Source organism: Rana temporaria, chromosome 9 (assembly GCF_905171775.1).
Source record: "Rana temporaria chromosome 9, aRanTem1.1, whole genome shotgun sequence".
Taxonomy (NCBI): Eukaryota; Metazoa; Chordata; class Amphibia; order Anura; family Ranidae; genus Rana; species Rana temporaria.
This window is the reverse complement of record NC_053497.1, coordinates 33786964-33807820: the sequence shown is the minus strand read 5'-3', so window position 1 is coordinate 33807820 and position 20857 is coordinate 33786964. Positions and strand designations below refer to the sequence as shown.

Below are 20857 nucleotides of genomic sequence, written 5' to 3'. Positions count from 1 at the left end.
CTGACCTTCACTCATCCCATTAATTAAAGTGTTACTAAATTCAGATTTTTATTTGTTAAAATAACAAACGCATTATACTAACCTGTTCTGCACAATAGTTTTGCACAGAGCGGCCCCGATCCTCCTCTTCTCTGGACCCCACCAGCGACCTTGGCTACGCCTCTTCTTTCTTCTTTTATTTGTCCCCATAGCAAGCTGTTTGCTATGGGGACAAACGGGGCATGCTTGCTCCTGACCTGTGTGTCTATGGAGCCACTGCATTTGATTGACAGCAGCAAGAGCCAATGGCTTCTGCTGCTGCTAAAATGCTGCGTGAAGAGGATGACAGGGGAAAATAGATGCACCCGTGCATGGTGCTGACCTCGTCCCCCCTATCAAACAATGCATTAAGGTAAAAAAAAAATGTTTTTGGGTTTAGTATCACTAACTAAATCCAGCCCAGGCCAATTCTGACATTTTATCTCCTGCAAGTAAAAATCATTATTTTTTTGATAGATAGATAGATAGATAGATAGATAGATAGATAGATAGATAGATAGATAGATAGATAGATAGATATAGATATATGTATCTATACATATAATTTTTCAAAACAAATTTTTGGGGAAAAAATACACTTTCATGAATTGTAATGCGAAAAAACTCAACATGTAACCCAACTTTTTTGGTAAAATGTAAAAGAATTTATGGCAAGTAAATGGATACCTAAAGGATATTCTTTAAATTTGGGCACGCTCAAGAAATGGAGATGAACGCGATACTTAAAAATCTCCATAGGCAACGTTTTAAATTTTGACAGGTTACCAGGAGGTCTAGCGTTAGAATTATTGTTTTCACTATAACATTCATGGTGATACCGCATGTGTGGTGTTTACACATGTGTACGCAACCTACGTATGTGTGTTCTTCTGCATGGGGGGCACTTTAAAAAACATTTTTTTTTCTTCACTGTCCCTTTAGTTTTTTTTTTAAATCGCTGTTATTCCTATCACAAGAAATATAAACATCCCTTGCGATAACAGTAAACAGTAAAGCCTCATACACACTATCAGTTTTCCTGTCAGTTTTCTCATCAGGTTTACCAAAACCATGTAGTGCAAGGGCCTGCCTGATTGCATACAAATTTAAACTCTTGAGGTTTGACCTCATATTAGATGTTTTGGTAAACCTGAAGAGAAAACCGTCAGGAAAACTGATAGTGTGTATGGGGCTTCAGGCATGACTTGTCCTCTTTATGGAGACATCTGGGATCTATAAGATCCCACATCTCTCCTCTACCCTGGAAAGCATGAGATCAAAAAACAAAATAAAAACAAACCATTGATCTCATGCTTTCCAGAACAAAAAATGTCAGTGTTTATATCTGCAATCGGAAGTAAAGTCATGACCTCACTTCCTGCCTCCCAGGGCCATAGAGATGGCCGGGGAACATCTGGTCCATGGCCAGCTCCATGATAACCCAGCCGGTGGCACCGCTGGATCTGATCCCAGGCTTCCCCGATCATATGGGAGAGCCTGGAGAGGTGCCAGTGGGAGGGGGAGGAACGTTCCCTTCTGCTGCTTGCAAAAGGAATCCGTCGCCCAATTTGCCTTTAGGCTGGCTTTTACATAAAAGAAAATCGCTGGCTGAAAAACGCTGGCTGGGATGATGCCCGTAGCTGCCAGCTTCATCCAAGCGAAAGTCAAGGATGTCCACCTGGGTTAACGTGATTAATTAAACCATAAAGAAACTTCATCACACTGATGGTTGTCACTGCTCTACTCCCTCCGCCTGTCAGCAAGTTTGTTAGATTTGCTAAAACTGCATAATACAATAGATTCTGGATTGCAGTACTGCCTTTCCGTTTCCAGAGTGCAGTTTGCATGATCATAATGACAGATTCAGGTATTTCTGTTTGCCAGATGTAAAAGTACATTTGATCCTAATGAATAAATAGCTGCATTAAACACTTTCCCCATTTTAAACTCAAGTTCAGCTTTAAATAAATTCAATGCGGTTGTTGCCTTTGTTGGCTTCCTTCTGAAAATTCTGTTTACTAGACTTCATTGAGACCCTCAAGCCCATCAGAAAACCAGTGATGTCAAATGTCCTTATTTACCGTATTTATCGGGGTATAACGCGCACCCCAACCTTAGAAAGGTAGTTTAAGGAAAAAAAGAAAACTTACATTTTTGCCCTGCGTCCGTGTCCGGCGTCCGTCTGCGGCCTTGCGCGGGGTCTGTCAAGCCTTGTGGGGGTCCGTCCAGCCTAGTGGGGGGTCCGTCTGCGGCTTTGGAAGTGTCCGTCTGCGGCCTCCATCCAGGTGTCCGTCTCCGTCCAGCGTGTCCGTCTGCGAGTCCATCCGCACCTTGCCCGGGGTTGCAGCGGTGTTTGTTTTTGGATTTGGCGCAGAGAGGAGCCGGATTTCCTGTGTGTTCAGCTCCTCTTAGCTTGTCTCGGCTCCTCTCGCGTGGCTGCGGGCGGAGCCGAGCGTGGCCGAGCCTAGCCGAGTGCGCAGTACAGTCGGCTCAGCTCTAGGCTGCCATGTATTTTTGACACAGACAGCGGGGATTGGCGTATATCGCGCACCCACGATTTTCCCCTGATTTTAAGGGGAAAAAAGTGTGCGGTATACGCCGATAAATACGCTATGTACTTTTTTTAGTCTTATATGTATTGAGGCACCACAGCCAGGCATACAGTTTTTTTTTTTTTTTTTTTTTAATGGATAGGGTCAGCAGTGGTAGACGCCTTGTTGCTCGCTCTGTAGTTTGCTGTTTGGATCAGTTGGCTTTGATTGATGGCCGAGTCCCACTGGTGTCACTGCTCAGGGGAGCACAGCTCTCATCCTCTAATGCAGGGGTCTCCAAACTTTTTAAACAAAGAGTCGTTTTCTGGCCCTTCAGACTTTGAGGGGGCCGGACTGTGGCTAGTAAGAGTAGAAAATGCCTTGGCGTCAATGGGAGTAAACAATGTCCCATCACTGGGAATATTGTCCCATTGTTGGTATCAGAGGAAGAAATGGTGTCCCATCATTTGTGTCAGTGGGAAAAAGTGTCCTGCCATGCCATTGTTGTCGGTAGGAGAAATAGTGCCCCATTGTTGATATCAGTAAAAGGTATTATGCCCTGTTGATGGTGCCAGTGGGAGGAATAGTGCCCCAAGGGTGGGATACAGGCAAGCAAAGGGCCACTGCTCTAATGGATAGCTTATACATAGTAATATCTAGTCTCTTTAAAAGACAGTCAATTTTATATCTTCAGAAATTTCATTGTTTTCCATCAATCAGTTTTATGGCCATCCCCTGATTTAAAGTGATTCTGAAGGTTCCCTTTTTTGTGGGGGGGGGTTGGTATTTTTTTTCCTTTTTTTTTTAATAACAAATAATGTTATACTCGCCTGCTCTGTGCAGTAGTTTTGCACAGAGCAGCCATGATCCTCTACTTCCTGGGTCCCCCGCTGTTCTTTAAAGGGGAGTTCCACCCACAATTTCACTTTTTAAATATAAATACCCCTGTAATACACAAGCTTAATGTATTCTAGTAAAGTTAGTCTGTAAACTAAGGTCCGTTTTGTTAGGTTGTTACAGCATTTAGATAGTTTATAATCTAGAAATAGACCGTGGCCATCTTAAGTGTGGGCATCATGAAGCCAGACTGTATGACTTCCTGGATTTCAGCTTTGCACATGCTCAGTGCACAAGCAATGTAATAGGTTTCAGTCAGGTTTGCAAGGACTACTGGGTAACATGATGCCTATCCCAGAAACCCTTGCAAATAGCCTAGGCAAATAAGGAGGAGGAAGTAATGAAGGACTACAAAATAACGGTATTTACAAGCAACACATTAAATACAAATTGTCCATTCTGAACACTATGAGATTAGAGCATGCAGCACAGACAAACATAAAAAAATGGGTGGAACTCCACTTTAACTCCTCTCCCTTCACCAGTTCCCCCAATAGCAAGCTGCTTGCTATAGGGGCAATGCTCCGTACTCGCTCCCCCGCTCTATTCGTCCACAAGACCCACAGAGCCGCAGCTTGTCCCTGCCCCCATTCTCTCCTCATTGGCTCTCTGGCTGTGATTCACTTTAACCTTGCAGATTCATAAAATGGTTCGTAATGCATCCGTGTTAAACCGCAGCCTCCAGTCACATAGTTCTGTGCCATTCAGCCCCTCTTCTCCCCAAGGCCCAGTGTGGTATGACCCTCAGGTTCCGAGCCATGCAGATATTTGTATTGGTTTGAGCGATAGCCAGGTGTAGAAGGTGAATGTCGGGAAGGACAATGGAACCATTCAGTAGGCAGGCTGGTACCATCCTTGTCTTTTTAACTCCCATCTCTCTATCCCCAGACTTACCTTTAATGCTGTGACAGGCCCTTAAAAGTTGATTTTCATTTGGACTTGTTGAAATTCAAGCGCCTTTCATCTCAGCTGTAGTGTAATGCTTTTCTGAATGTGTAATCTTTGCTCTGTTTTTCTTGTTTCCTCCAGTCACCACAGAAGACCTTACACAGAACACTATCAGATGAGAGCCTGTGCAGTGGTCGTAGAGATGCCGGATTTGCCTGCTCTTCAACAATGGGCAGTGAAGAAATTTTCGCCAACCCATACCCATCCAGTACCCTTCCAGGCCGCCGGCAGCACCAGTCCAGCATGCCAGAGAAATCTGGTAAAATTTGCTGTGTTTTATTTTTGGAATATTCAATAAGCATAATGCAGAGATGACAAAATGTAGTAATCTATGGGGATCAGTCAGAAACTTGAAGCTGATTTCACTGTAAAATGATATCTTATAGGTTTCTGTGGGGGGCTTGTTCTTTGCACTAACTTAAGCTGCCCATACATTTTATAATTGTCTTCAATTTCCTTTAGATTTACCTTCAACTGTGTAGTGCAAGGGCCTGCCTGATTGCATACAAATTGAAAGTGTTTAGGTTTGACCTCATATTACAGTAAAACTTTGGATTGCGAGTAACGAGCGTTTCGCAATACGAGCATTTAAAAAATAAAATCCTGACTCGGTTTGCGAGTGTTGTCTCACTAAACGAGCTGGATTCAAGACACAGCGGTGTGCAGTATCGCATTTGGCCAGAGGTGGGGGGGGGGGGCCAGAGCTGATCGTAGCCGTTCGGAATTACTAGGAAAAACTTGGAAATAATCCGTTCCCGAGCCTTCTTGAGGGTTTCCGAGTTCAGCCGAGCTGTCCCTAGTATTTCCAAGGCTCTCTGGCGCTCCACCACCTCTGGCCACATGCGGTATTGCATGCCATAGAAGTCAATGCAGAACAAATTAATTTTCCATTCTATGGGGAAACTCTCTTTGATATGCAAGTGATTTGGATTACAAGCATTCTCCTGGAACGGAGTATGCTCGTAATCCAAGGTTCCACTGAATATGGTTTTGGTAACTCTAAAGGAAAATTGTATAATGTATGGCCAGCCTTGCTGAATAAACCAGTGCACAGATGTAATGTATGACTGGTTTAGACCAGCACATGTACAGGCAGACTATGTGGTATTGGTGCCCATTCAACGTTTGTATCTGAGATCATTTATGACTGATCACCATAGGCGTGCGCACATTGTGTGCTGGGTGTGCCCAGGCACACCCTAATCACCCAATGCACATTAGTAATATTGCTCTGTGTAGCAGCAGGAACATGTGAAAGATCTACCCCTTATCTGCTCTGCCATAAGAGAAGTGTCTATGCTCTTTCTTTCACTGTGGCGTCAGTGTCCCGGGTCATATAAATGTAGACACATACACATGCATGTGTGTTTGAGCTTTAAGCCCCATACACACCATCAGATTTTCTGCAGATTTTTGTCTTCAGATTTACCAAAACCATATAATATGAGGTCAAACCTTAAGAGTTTCAATTTGTATGCAATCAGGCAGGCCCTTATACTACATGGTTTTGGTAAATCTGAAGACAAAAATCTGCAGATAATCTGATGGTGTGTATGGGGCTTTAGGGTGCACACCCTAATGCAATAGGCTGCGCACACCTATGCTGATCACTTTGGTTTTCCAAAGTCACTACTAATGTCACTTGTTTAATTCTTTTTTTTTTTTTTTTTTCTTTTTTTTTTTTCTTTTTTTTTTTTTTTTTTTTTTTTTTTTTTTACCACCTCAGCTTTTACCAAATCCTTGAGACCGGCTCATGGTTTGATGCGTCTTACGTCTCGTTTTGTGGTTTGCATCATGTGTGGTATATTTACTATGCTCCTTATTTTTTTTTTTTTTTTTTTTTTTTTTTTAATAAATATAGGCCAACACTATAATAATGATGGTAATAGATTGTAACAATAGCTTACCATTGTGGCTCTATATTGATTAACACCCCCCCGCCCCCCCTCTTGGCTCCCCGGAATCTCCTAAGTTTTCCTTCGCAAGCTAAAACAATCTTTAACGTTCATTGATCATGAATAATATGTGACTCGCTCTAGGGAAGGACCCTAGCCTGGGGAATGTTATAATTTCCATGTTGCCGACATGTGGCTTGTTAGTAGCATACCCTAACTCTTTCTGCATAACTCCATGTTTTTTTATACTCCCGCCATTTTTCCCATTTTTCCCCATGTCCGCCGCTCGTCTCCAGGTGCCTATCCTTTAACTCTTCCAGCCTGTACGTTTCCTCCACTTCGTCTATCCAGTTCCAAACGTGTGGACTTTCCGTCTCCTGCCACTTTTTGGGTATAAGTTTCTTTGCGGCATTTAGGAGATGAGGAATTAAAGACTGCTTATATTTTTTTTTTTTTCCCCTCTTGGCTACAATGAAAGAGCACGACCCAGGGGTCTTTCTTTAAGTCTTTGCCCGTAATAACTTTAATTTGACTCAAAATTATGTCCCAGTAAGTTTGTATTTTTGGGCATAACCACCAAAGGTGGGCCATCGTGCCTCTTTCAGAGCAGCCCCGCCAACACTCTGCGGTCTGATCTGCTTTATATTTATTTGCTTTGTCTGGTGTAATATACCACCCTGAGATACACTTATAGTTTGTTTCGGCGGTTCGTACGTCAATTGCGGATGAATGGGTAAGATGCATAATCCTCTTATAACTGTTTGTCCCTCTTGTGGTTCCTAATTCTCTTTCCCATTTACCTATGAAGGGTGCTTCGCTCCGTGAACCTATCTTTACCAATAATCCATATAATTTAGTGATAGTGCCCTTTGTATTCTTAGATTTACAAATCTTCTCGAGTGGAGTTAGCTCCGCCTCCGTCCGTAATGGACGGGGGAGGTGCCTCACAAAGTGATGCAATTGGGAGTAATGCCACCTATCCAAGTTCCAAAAATCCGTTTTGGATCTCAAATCTTCATAGGTCATTATCTCTCCCTCTTTAATAATATCCCCTAAATATACCGTGTCTACCTTAATCCAATTCCCTCCAATTTTATTTTCCCCTGGTGCAAAATAAGGATTTTCTTTAAGGTTCATTAATGGGGAATTAAATTTACCCTCTATTTGTGTCAGGGTCTTGTCCCACATTCTTAAAGTATCCCGTGTTAAATCATGTGTTTTGTGGTCTAGTACTCTGTGTTGTGCAGGAATCCAAATAATATTATTCAAATGTTTACTAGTTAGTGCTTTCTCAATTTGCACCCACCTTTTGTCCTTCCTATCCCGTGCCCATTCTACCGCACGTGCTAATACCGCCGCCTTATAGTAACTTTTAATATCCGGAACTGCCAGACCGCCGAATGGCTTACCCTGTTTTAGGATAGAGAGGGATATTCTATGCTTCTTATTTTTCCAAACATAGTTTAGTAACAAGGAATTAAGAATTCTCAAAAATTGCTGAGGAAGTGCTATTGGGAGTAATAAAAATTTATAAAGAATTTTTGGGACTACAACCATCTTTAGCATATTAATGCGTCCGATCCATGAAATGGGTTTATTAACCGTTCTTTTTAATTCGCTCTTGATCTCATTTAGTAGGGGAATATAATTTATTTTATACATCTTCTGGATTGTATTGGCCAGTTTGACTCCTAGATACTTTAATTCTTTGGTCCAGGGGAACACAGAGATCTCCTTGACCCGACCTACCTCCTTTTTGTTTAAACTAATGTTCAGAATTTCAGATTTAGTTTCGTTAATTTTAAAATTAGAAATGGCCCCATATTGTTGCAACACTTTGGAGAGCTTTGGGATAGATTTGGCCGGATTGGTTAGATAGAACAAAATATCATCGGCAAACGCCGATAATTTATGTTCCTCCCCTTCTACTCTGACTCCATTAATGTCGGGGTCGTTACGAATGGTAGACAACAGAGGCTCTAAAGAAAGAATAAAAAGAAGGGGGGACAGGGGGCATCCCTGCCTTGTCCCATTTTTCATCTCGAAGGGGTCCGATAGTGTCCCATTGATTTTTATTTTTGCTGAAGGGTGATGGTAGAGTGTTTTAATCCAGCTAGACATCCTTTTTCCTATTCCCATGGCATTGAGAGTCTCCATCATGAGCCCCCAGTCTACCCTGTCAAAAGCTTTTTCAGCATCAACTGACAGGAATAGACCTGGGGGCCCATTCTGCCTTATGGTCTGAAGCAGGAGGATAGCCCTGAGACTATTGTCTTTGCCCTCTCTGTTGGGCACAAATCCTACCTGGTCGGGGTGAATCAAAACGTGCATAGCCCCTTTTAATCGCCCCGCCAGAATCTTGGCAAAGAGCTTAGTGTCTGTATTTAACAGAGAGATAGGTCTGTACGCCGAACAGAGAGAGCTATCTTTCCCTTCCTTTAAAATTATTGCAACCGTGGCCGCAGTAGCTTCCCTGCTGATTTCAAATTCAGACCCTAGCCCGTTGAAGTATTTGCACATCTTTGGGATCAAAATGTTGCTGAATCTCTTATAGTACTGGGGGGTAAACCCATCTGGCCCCGGGCTTTTACCCCCCGCGGTGGAATTTAGAGCTTCTTTTATTTCTTCTTCAGTTATGGGGCGGTCCATATTTAAACTTTCCATCTCCTCTAAACTAGGAAGTCCTGCCCTGTCTAGAAATTCTCGGGTCTTCCCCTCCCTTTCCCCTGCCTGCCACCCTGGATTTTTTAGAGTATAAAGTTCCTCGTAGTAATTTTTAAAAGTATCCGCTATTTCTCTATTTGCGTAAACCATGTTCCCGTCTTTCCTTTTTATTTTATCGATATAGTTTCTAGCTTTCTTTTTTTGAGCCATTTTAGCTAGTTGCTTGCTTGGTTTGTTACCCCATACGTATCTCTCTTTAGAGATACAGTTAAGTTTATTTCTCGCTTCCTGTTCCATGGTCTCCTTGAGGGCGTCTCTCTTTATTGTTAGGTTAAGGTATGTTTCTTTTGATCCCTGCGCTTTATGTTCGCGTTCTAAGGTCTCTATCTCTTTATTCAGGGTGTTTGCTTTACTTTTCAACTCTTTTTTTTTTTTTACGCCCTCCGCAATTAAAATTCCTCTGATGTAGGCTTTGTGTGTCTCCCAAAGGGTTGCGCTGGTTATCCCTTCTGTATCGTTGATGAGGAAGAATTGTTTTAATTCCTCCTCCACCCTGCTTGCCCCCCCTTCATCGCGTATCAGGCTATCATCCAGGCGCCACACCGGCCTCTGTCTCTTTTGTATGGACAGTTTAATTTTCATAGAGATTGGAGCGTGATCTGACACCGTCATTATTCCTATGTCCGTTTCCGTTATAGAGTCCAGAAGCCTGTGGTCCGCCAAGATGTAGTCGATTCTGGAGTACGTTCCGTGGGGGGGGGAGTAAAACGTGTAGTCATGTTCCTTAGGATGAAAAATCCGCCAGGCATCGACTAGTTGGTGGTCATGAATCTTTTGTTTAATTCTTTGTAGAAGCCCATTTTTTGTCACCCTCCCACGGAACGTACTATCCTCTTTCGGGTCCAGGACAAAATTAAAGTCCCCCATCAGGATCGTATAGCCCTCGGCGAAGTCTTTTAACTTTCCCAGAATTTTCCCTAAATATTGGGTTTGATGAACATTTGGGGCGTAGATATTTGCTAAGGTATAGACAATGTTGTCAATCCTTACCCTAAGGAAAATAAATCTCCCTTCAGGGTCTGTCTTCCTTGCCTCTAGGGTAAATCCAAACCCCCTTGAGAACCCAATTGCCACGCCCCTAGCGCGTTTCGAGATAGAATCCCCGTAAAACCAAATGGGATAAGCGGGTGAAAAAAGCTTAATATTCGCCTCTATGGTTAAGTGAGATTCCTGAATAAACACGACATCCGCTTTAAGTTGTTCGATCTCTGCGAGGACCTTGAGTCTTTTAACGGCTGAATTCAAACCCTTAACATTGTACGATAGAAATTTTACTTCAGTCATTATTCTATAGCTGGATCATTTCTTAATGAACTGTCCATGAGATTCCATGGGAGCCAAGTTCCCTTTTCCCTTCCCCATCCCCCCCCCTCCTCTCCCCCTCTCCCTCCCCCCCTACCCGGGCCACTACCTCGCCTCTGAACCGTAGGGATCCTTGGTACCCCCTACCCATCGGCTCTTATGGCTGAGGTGGAGCTCCTCTACGCCCCTCCCACCCTCTTTTCCTCCCGAAATTCCGGGGACTTGATCTTTAGTGGGTGGGGTAACAGATCTGCCCTCCCCCCTCCTCCCTCCGCCCATCCCCCCCCTCCCCCACCCCTTCCCCCCAATACCGGATAGTATCCCCCGGGACCTATCCCCCAGGACTACCCTGGGGGTCAAGCATCTTTCAACAAGCTATTCCTCCCATCCGGGCAAATCCACCACAGGCATATCGAATTTGCGGCAAAATCCCACCAGGCCCTCTGGGAATATTAATTTTGCTGACACCCCTTCCTTATGGCCTATCAAGCAGGCCGGGAAACCCCACTGGTAATTAATATTAAGTAAGCGCATCTGTTCCAATAAGGGTTTTTGGTGTCTTCTTCTGGCCAGGGTTTCCCCGGCCAGGTCCGAGAAGATCTGAATCTCAGTCCCAGCATAGGATAGCGGCGGTTTATTTCTCAATTTTCGCCAAATCTCCTCTTTATGTTCAAAATGTCTGAACCTAACAATAATATCCCTATGCCAGTTGCCTCCTCCCTCTCTGATCTTTCCCACCCTATGGACCCGTTCTATTTTGAGGGGACCCTCCGAGGCTTTATCGAGGAGGGGGAGGAGCAGGTCATTGAGAATTTTTCTCAGGTCTTCGCCCTTCTCCTCCCTAATAGAGCGTATTCTTAAGTTCTGCCTTCTATTACGGTTCTCTTGATCTTCTATTCGATATTGCAACCACCTCTGGTTTTGTTTCAGCGACAGATGTTGGTTTTTTATTTCAATAAGGTCAAGGTCCTGCTTTTCAATCTTTTTCTCGACTTCCTCTACTCGTTCAAACACATGATGTAAATCCATTCTTAATGTGCCGATTTCCTCTTTTATTACATTCTCCAACCTCTTTAACATGGCCTCCATTTCTCCCATGGTGGGAACCTGGGACTCCCGGCTAATGTCGTGTATTTGACTGGCTGCGGTTTCGGATACAATTGAAATGTCAGCAATTGGGGTGCCCGCCTCCCCCGCCCCCTTTTTCGTTGTCCCCGTTTTTTCTACTTTTTTTATCTGACCTGGGCTCTTGGTACTCCCGTCCGGGGTCATATAGTGTCTGATCGTGCTTGTAGAGGAAGTCTCTTTAGGGATTTTCGGGGCCGCCCCCCTAGTTGACCTGTTCATATTATATTTTTTGGTCTGTCTGATGCGCTTCCCCAGTTTGGAAAAAAAAAAAAAAAAAAAAAAAAAAGGAAAAGAAAAAAGGATGTTTTGTGCCGGGTATTTCGGAACCACTTTAAGAGTTGTATATATCCATACATTACCCCATACGTTAGGGTGAGCTCATGGGAGAAGGGTAGCGCACGCTCTACCTCAAAGGCAAAACCACCCCCGTTTAAACCAGCCCCTTCCCCCTCTGTGATGGCCGGCAGCCTCGAAACCAATTGGGCTGTTGCGCCCTGTTGTTTACCTCTGCTCCTGGGTTTCTAAATGCCCCAAAGGCTTTATAACACGTCCCTCCAACACTCCGGGCCAGGCCCGGTAGGGGGGTAAAAATTCTCTGACGTTGTATCTAATATTCCGGTCAAGGCCCCCAGCAATTCCACTAACTCTGCTGAGGCAAGTAAAATGACTCTTAGGTGACAGGTACTTGCCAGCTGTACCTTAGTGGTGATTCCTACAGGGCGTGTAGCATAAAAACCTATAGGCCATACATGCTTATCCTTCTTGAGTAAGGCAAGTTTTCTTTGCCTTAATCTGTTGTTTTGTATAAACAGCCAATCTTAATCAACAGAGTGATGCGTCTTTAATATATTTAGTGTATGCCTCTGATATTTGCCAGCTGTTTCCAATACAGAGCCCCTCTCCTTAATCCACCTATATATTCCCTTTCTTTCCCTTTTTTCTCTTCTTTCCCCTTCCCCTCCTCTCTTCCACCTTAGAGGTAGGTACCGTGACTCCAGGGAATCTGATATTTATACACTAAGTGTCCATATTAAAGTCCATATCGAACAGAGCTGTGATTGTAGACCTTCAGACCATCAATGTTTAAACTCTTAGTGGATAAATTGAAGAGATATATTGAGGAAAGATAAGGAAAAGCCACGTTTTTGCAAGGCACCTTTATAACGTTTAAAGTACAAAAAAAAGATGAATGGATAAGCTCCACTTTCTTACCCTGTCTCAGCTGCTTAGACTAGGACTCCAAATCCACATACTGCATTCATAGGATCTTTTACCAATAAAAAAAGGGTTAATGTTACCTCATTCGTTGATCTTCTTGCCAAAGATAATTTGATTTTCCCCCTTCTTTTTTCACCTGGTACAGAAATATTCAGAAATTTCCCGGGATTGCTCCACGCAAAGAGGGGGGGGCGGGCGGACAAGCAACGTGCCCCGGAGGGAAGCCTCCCAGCTATTCCCTCATGTTATGCTTCACCTGCTGCCGGGGGGGGGGACGTGGGGGGGCCGGAGGATGAAAGATTCCCGGAGAGCGGAGGGAGTTGGTGCGGTCTACGGGGTGGACGGACTAGCCGCTCGGTGTCCACCTTCCCTGCGACGCATCCACCGTCGCTGGCACACCTCCGGGTCTAGGTCCCTCCATCCCTCGCAGCCTTTCCTGGGTCAGATCCGTGGCGCTTGCAGCTCCTCCCTCCGACGTGCGTGCTTCACGTGCACCACGTCATCTGCCCGATTGTCATTCTAACAACTCGACTGAATGTAATGTTAAAACATTTTACCACTTGTTTAATTCTAAGCCCCCTTTTTACACCGACGGACCGTTCAGGTCCGCCTGTCTGTTTATTCGGCGGACCTAAACGGGCGCTCCATGCTTGTCTATGGAGCATCGGATGTCAGCGGCGACCATGTCCGCTGACATCCGATCCGCTAAAATCAGACGGATGGCGATACGTCGCCATCCGTCCTGTCGGGTGAGATCTGATGAAAACGGACATGCTGCCCGTATTCGTCCGATCTCTCCATAGCAAGCAGCAGCACTCGTCAAGGCCATCCCCGCTCAGTGAGGAGAGAGGGACCTGTCATCCGCCGGCTCAGCGGAGGTCAACGGAGAGATCTCCCGCTGAGCTGGCGGGTGCCGCTGACAGATCCGTCCCCGTGTGAAAGGGGCCTTAGTGATTTAGTCAATTATTGTGCAGCTTCATCACATCCTTTTCTGTCTCACAGTTGGGGCAACCTTTAAAAATACGTAGTCTTGCCTTATACAAAGATATTTCTAATACCAGATGTTCAACATTTTGTTGTCCCAGCTCAGTTCAGATTATTGCTGCGCTTCAATGCATTCCTGGTACTGTCTGCAATTTCAACAGCAGACTGTTCAATAAATTCTCAGCAATAAGCTTCTAAAGAATTGTGTGAGACTGTTGTCTAAAATGTGCCCTTCTGATACATCAGAATTATTACAAGGGTTGCTGACAATTATACACATTGAATTTTTTTTTTTAGTTTTGCTTAATCAATAAAATAAATAATATTCAGTTTCTGATCAATAAATTGTAAAACGGTGGTTATTGACAGGCTGTTAAATTGCAAGGTGAATTTTCACTTAGTTTAACGTTTTTTTTTCTAAATTACAGCTCCCCTGTGTACCAATATACCATAATCTACCTCGGTTGCAGAAAAATAAAAGCTTTCTATGATTTTTAGAACAAGGCCTTACCTCAGCCCTGGTGTGTTCCATAGGAAAGTTCATAACTTTCTTGTATGTAGATTTGGGACATGAAAACTGTTAGGCTTAATTTCCATGGACGTTTTTACAGCCACTTTTTTTAGCCTTTTTTACAGCTTAAAAACGCCTGTCCATGTTTTTCTTTTGAGCTGGAGCTCAAAAACGCAGCGGTAGCGCTTTTGCGCATTTTTGCGCGTTTTTAACGTCTGGCGTTTTTACAGCTTTAACGCTGGAGCTTCAGAACGCACTGGTCCTGTTTTTTTTTTTTTTGCAGCTTAAAAACGGCTCAGCCATCTACAGCTCAAAAACGTCATAGTGGGCATGAGGCCATAGACTAACATGGAGAGCCGCTTTTAAGCTGCAAAAAACGCTCAGAAAAGTGGCTGTAAAAACGTCCAAAAACTTCCATGGAAATGAAGCCTTAAGACACAGGAAGGAGTTCACCAGCTGACCTCATTAGCGCATCCATGAACTATGTTTGCATGGCATTCCCAGCATCCCTCCAGGCGTGTATTTGCCTGGCTTGTCGATGTAGGCTGCCATGCTTGTATGGCATCCCCGGTGTCCCTCCAGACTGGCCCAGGCCACATGCTAACCTCTCTGGTGCTGCGGGTTTGACATCCCTGATGTAGTACAAGGGCCTGCCTGATTGGATACAGCGTAAATGGATAGATAGGTGGTCCACCTATTCCATTGTTTTGGTAAATCTAAAGGCCCGCGCACACGATCTGACTTTCTGACAACAAACCTCAGACGGACCGATTTTTGCAGACAATCCGACCGTGTGTACGCTCCATCGGACAAACCTTTTTTGCTTTTTCATCGGACAAATGTTCACTGTGAGAATAGACAAACTTTACGGCAACAAATGTCCGATGGAGCAAATCTGATCGTCCATCGGAAAAACACGCATGCTCAGAACCAATGCTAAAGATCAGACAGCAATAGCAGAAGTTGCCCAAAGGGTGGCGATAAAGAGCAGAAAAAACACGTAGTACGTCACTACGTTCGTGTTTGTTGGCTGAAAAAGTCCTACCGTGTGTATGCATACCAAGTTCACGGACAACACCCTTCGGAGCAACGTCCAATGGAAGTCTGATCGTATGTATGAGGCTTAAGTGTGTGTGAAATATTGTGTTCTCTATGTGGCGCCGTCCCTGCCGAGAGAGCACAATGATTATTGCTAGCGGGTACAGCCGCTGGCATTCGCTGTATGCTAAAAATCCGACATGCTGGTTGTACCCAAGTCAGACTTGGGTACAGTCAGCCTGCCCATAGATGGGTCAAATCTCGGGTCCCTGCTGGACTGGCCAAGATTCGATCCATCTGTGGCCGGCTTTAGTGAATTTACTGATAGCAGAAGGTGTCGGTTCTCTTTCCTGTAAATATCTGACAAGAAGTTCTGTTTTCTGTTTGTCAGCAAATTTCAGTAAGTGACTGATTGTCACCTGCACTCTGTAAATTTGGTGTCTCTCACATGTATCTCGGTGCTGTTATCTGTAGTGCTAAGACTTGTGTGAAGGATGCAATTGGAGATAAGCCAACAGTATAAGTAAATATCACAATGGAATAAGAGTTGTTGATGTCTGTTCTTTGCAGCCGCCATCTCTTCCTCTGAACTCTCACTCTCTGAGATCCGGGACTCCAGACACATAGACCCAGGAATGATGCCACTGCCAGACACGGCCGCTGGATTAGAGTGGTCTAGTCTCGTATGCGCAGCCAAGGCCTTTGAAGGTAATTATGCCATTTTGGAAGATTTTCTTCCTTTTTTTCATACTGCAGACACATGCACTTCATACAATTGTGCAGAATACCAGCCAATCAGATTTCAGTTTATTGTAGGAAGGAACAGATGTATTGAATTGGTTATTGTGGCTTTATGTTATAGTCCATATTGGTTCTTTCCTCATTGTAGTGTTAAAGGGGTTGTAAAGGAATATGGTTTTTCACCTTAATGCATCCTATGCATTAAGGTGAAAAAACATCCGACTGTACTGTCCCCCCCCGAACCCCCGTTTTACTTACCTCACCCCTCAATATCCTGCGCGCGTCCTTGTGATCTTCTTCGGTTCCCAGCCTGGCCGTTGATTGGCTAGGCTGGACGGATTCATAGCAGCGCAGCCATTGGCTGGCGCTGCCGTCAATCACATCCGATGGCGGGGCCGAGTGATACAATCGGCGGCTATGCCCGCCGCTGTATCACGGGAGCTCGCCCGCAAAAGCTTTCCACCATGCGAGCTCGCTCGCATGAAGGTGGGTAGCTTTTGCAAGGAGGAGCCGAGACAGCCGCCGAGGGACCCCAGAAGACCGGATTCGGTGACACTCCGTGCAAAACAAGCTGCACAGTGGAGGTAAGTATAACATGTTTGTTATTTTAAAAAAAAAATCTGCCTTTAGTGTTCCTTTTAAGTTATAATGACAAAGCCACACATATCAATAATCAAGAAAGGTCATTTCATTCCGCACATGGACATTAGCTAGAATGGACTTTATATATAATGGGAAGAATGGCCTCACCTGTACTTCCCAGCAAGAGTTCCTCCCACTGCAGCATGGGAAAGGGAACGGGATATTTTAAAGGAGTTGTAAAGGTAAAAGGTTATTTATTTTAATGCATTCTCTGCATTAAGGTAAAAACCTTTTAATAGTACCTCCCCTAAATGCTCACCTGATCCCAATCTCTGTCCAACCCTGTGCACATCTGCAACAGCTCTTCTCTCCTCTCCCCGCTCTCATAAGGCTTGGCTGAGAGCAGAGGGAACTATTGGCTCCTGCTACTGTCAGTCGAAGGCTGTGAGCGGGGGTGGGGCTGATCCGGGCTGTTTGAATAGACACAACCAGCCCAACTCAGGGTCTAGCACGCATGAGTGCCCCCCTAGGAAGCAGCTTCCTAGGGGGAGAACTCAGCAGGGTGGAGAGCCGGCGGGGGACCTGAGAAGAGGAGGATTCAGGGCTGCCCTGTACAGAACATTACACACAACGCAGGCAAGTACAGATACATTTTTGTTTTTTTCTTTGTAAAAAAATAAAAAACATTCAAAGCTTTACAATCACTCTAAGTGACACAGAATGCCTAAGGCTCTGTTTACATGTTATGCGAATCGGATGAGTTTTGAACCTTGTCCGATTCATATAACGTGAACTGGCAGCCTTCGCAAAGCTGCCAGTCCATACATGTGCAGGCTGTTCCGGTGCCGTTTTATAAAGAGTCCTGTGCTATTTTCATGCCAGTTCTGGTTCAAATTTCAGGTAAAAATTTCCAACGGAATTGCACCTAAACCGGTGAACAGAATCACACCGCACTCAAAACGCGCTAAAACCGCAGCTGCATATATGTAAACCCAGATTAATAACACACGATCGGTTTTCCCGGTGGTCAAAAGTCCACCAGGAAAACCGAGAACCTGCTCTGTTGCTTTTCCTCGTGTACACACGCTCGGTTTTCCCGATAGGAAAACTGGCATGACAGCTTTGGTCAGGAAAACTGGCCGTGTGTATGCTCCACTGCAGTGTTTCCCATAGGAAAACGTCCGAGCAAAAAAACACGAGAATCGCGGTGGGGAAAAAAGAGAACTTATTTTTTGGCTACTTGCTGCTATGAATAACTGCGTATTTTCAATTTACTCCCCTTATTGGTCGGTGTGAGATGAGATAATGTAAACGTGTTTCCTATGACAGGATCCCATTAACGCATTTGTTTTTTTCCTCTTGCAGTGCAGAGAGCTGCTTCGCTCTTCTCCCTGAACGAAGTTGCCCTGAGTCCAGTACAAAGCGGAGGCACCACACACCTGAGCTTGGAGAGGGTGCACACACCGCGCAGCACCCCCACCTCCGGGTACGAAGATTCAGCAGATGAGTTTGTGTTTAGTAAGGCAGCATTACTGGTGCATGAAAAGCCCTGATTTACAGAAAATTCCTTGACCAAAATCCATAATAAATGTTTTACCTGTTCAGACAAGACATGTGGCGATTTGGAGGTAGAGGGGGGACATATGAACCTGAATGATCACAGGAAGCTGAGATTTTCCAGCATCAATCTGTGATTGTTGAAGTGCCCATTCCTTCCATAGAAAGGCTTTTCCCTGCGTGTGTGTTGGTATGTAATTGTCAGCCAGCTTAAAAAAAGCCAAGGGAGGTCCTGCAACCACACAGTGACAGACAGAGCTGTCGTTTTGCACCATTAGTTGCTTAGTAACGGACCTAGCAGTCACAATTGTCCTGTTTACTTTGTTAACAAATCAGGTAATTGTCGAATCTGCTTATGGCTTTACATTACATATTAAAGTCTTAAATAGAAAAATAAAATGCAGAAAAACAAAATCCCTGCATAAGAATAACTGGTAGATCAAACTGTGCACCCCCCCCCCAAGATGCATTATGTGTTAGCGAAACCCCCCCCCCCCCCACAAAACACTGAGCACTAATTTGCATGCTTACCCCTGAAGCATAAATCCCCCCTCCTCCCAGTACAAATCCGCCCTCCTTTTGAATACCCCCTGAGTGAGTGAGTGAAAAACTTATATAGCGCAACACATGCAAACTGAATTCGCCTCTGGGCGCTGTATCCATTCCCTGGGTGAAACCCTTTTGCCCTCAGAAGAGAGGTTTTAATCATTCTCCTGAAGGCCAAGTGGTCCAACTCCAATCGGATGGTGGTTGGTAGCGCGTTCCACAACCGAGGTCCCTGGACTGAAAATCTTCGATCTCCTTTGGACTTGTATCTGGCCTCCCAGCACAAATCTTTCCCCCCACTCCCGAAGCTCAAATGTCCCCCTTCCCTCCCAGCCCAAAAAAACAACAACCCCTTAGCGTAAATTTCTAGTACAACACCCCCCCCCCCCCCAGCACAGTTACCCCCTCATTCCCCCCTCCTAGCACAAATCATCTCCCCTCCCCCCCCCTCCCAACACAAATTCCCTAAATCACCACTTTTAGCACACACACTCAAATTTCCCCTTTTAGAAGAATACTTACCCCTTGCTGCCCCCCAAATTCCCTCTTCCAACACAAATGCCCTCTCCCCTCAATCTCCCTCCCACCTCACATGATACCACACTGCTCAGGGCAGCTGCCTTATCTTCCCACCCTTTGTCCTGGCCCTGATCTTACTAAACGGGCACCAGGACTAACATTTTGAAGGTGCTTGGGACCACAAATTCCAGAAAGATATAACGTACCATTTCCAACACCACCTGTCACTATCAGCAGCTGACCCACTGCTTCCTGTTGGGCTATAGCTTCAAGTGTCTGCCTTACTGATCAGTGTAAAGAAGTTTGGAGGGTATATGTGAAACTTGCATTTTAGCTCCTGGGGTGCATTAGAGAAGGCTTCAGATGTATGCAAAGGCATCAGACGGTGCCTGCATTTTGGTTTTGGGACCAGTTTAGCAGGATCAAAGTGCTGATGGATTGTGCCTTAAGGCTCAAACAATTGGGCAGTGGAAGCCTTGTCATCGCGCCAAGCAATAAAGTCAAAAGTCTCTGAGTCATCTTTGACTCAGACATGACGATGGATGCACAAATAGGATCAGTCGTCAGCGGTTCTCATCATCTGCTCCGCATGCTACGTAGACTCATCCCGGAAGAGGACACAGCAGTAGTGGTTGGAACTATCATTAACTCACGACTCGACTACGCAAACTCCCTCTACTTAGGACTACCGAAATACCAGATTTCACGTCTACAAGTCGTCCAGAACACGGCAGCCAGACTGGTAACAGGTAAAAAGCTGTGGGAATCAGTCTCCCTGGTCTTGAGGTCCCTCCACTGGCTGCCCGTACAGGACCAGGTGACATTCAAGACACTGTGCCTCACGCTCAAATGTATACAGGGGAACGCTCCCCAATACTTAAGCAAGAAAATAAAACCCTATGTCACCAAGCGCGTGCTCCCGGTCAACCAACCAAAACCTTCTCCAAATTACTAAATCCCGCTACAAATCGAAGGGAGAACGTAGATTTTCGGTCCAAGGACCACGGCTCTGGAATGCTCTACCCACTACCATCCGCTTGGAGGAAAACAATGCTGGATGGAGAATGCTTGTCTCTTCATAATTCCCCATAGATGTTCGATTGGGTTCAGATCAGGAGACATACATGGCCACTGAATCACTTTCACCTTGTTCTTCAGAAATGCAACAGTGGCCTTAGTGTGTTTTGGATCATTGTCATGTTGGAAAAGTGCACCATGACCAAGTCACGGAGTGATGGTTAGACATGTGCAATTCGAATTTTTTTTTTCCGAATTTTTCAATTTCTGAGTTTTCGGACTTCCGAAATTTTGAATTTCCGAGTTTTCGGGCTTCCGAAATTTTGAATTTCCGAGTTTTCGGACTTCCGAAATTTTGAATTTCCGAGTTTTCGGGCTTCCGAAATTTCGAATTTCCGAGTTTTCGGACTACCGAATTTTTGTATTTGCGAATTTTTGTATTTGCGAATTTTTGTATTTGCGAATTTTTGTATTTGCGAATTTTTGTATTTGCGAATTTTTGTATTTCCAAATTTTTGTATTTCCAAATTTTTGTATTTCCAAATTTTTGTATTTCCAAATTTTTGTATTTCCAAATTTTTGTATTTCCGGATTTTCGGAAATTCGGATTTTCGGAAATACGAAATTGAAAAATTCGAAAATTGAAAAATTCGAACTTTCGAAAATGAAAAATTGGAAAATGTAAAAATGCCAAAATGAAA

General features: G+C 44.5%; 1 protein-coding gene across 8 annotated transcripts in view; it reads left to right on the top strand.

The window, feature by feature from the left end:
• SIPA1L3 (signal induced proliferation associated 1 like 3) overlaps positions 1–20857 on the top strand; it is a 296576-nt gene that overhangs the window by 264012 nt on the left and 11707 nt on the right. For 6 of the 8 annotated variants that reach the window (XM_040323131.1, XM_040323135.1, XM_040323127.1 and 3 more), the window contains 3 exons: positions 4476–4653; positions 15765–15902; positions 17883–18003. In XM_040323131.1, coding sequence (XP_040179065.1) covers positions 4476–4653; positions 15765–15902; positions 17883–18003 — 437 coding nt within the window. Of the gene's footprint in view, positions 1–4475; positions 4654–15764; positions 15903–17882; positions 18036–20857 lie in introns of all 8 variants that reach the window. The other 2 variants (XM_040323132.1, XM_040323134.1) reach the window with 1 other exon arrangement.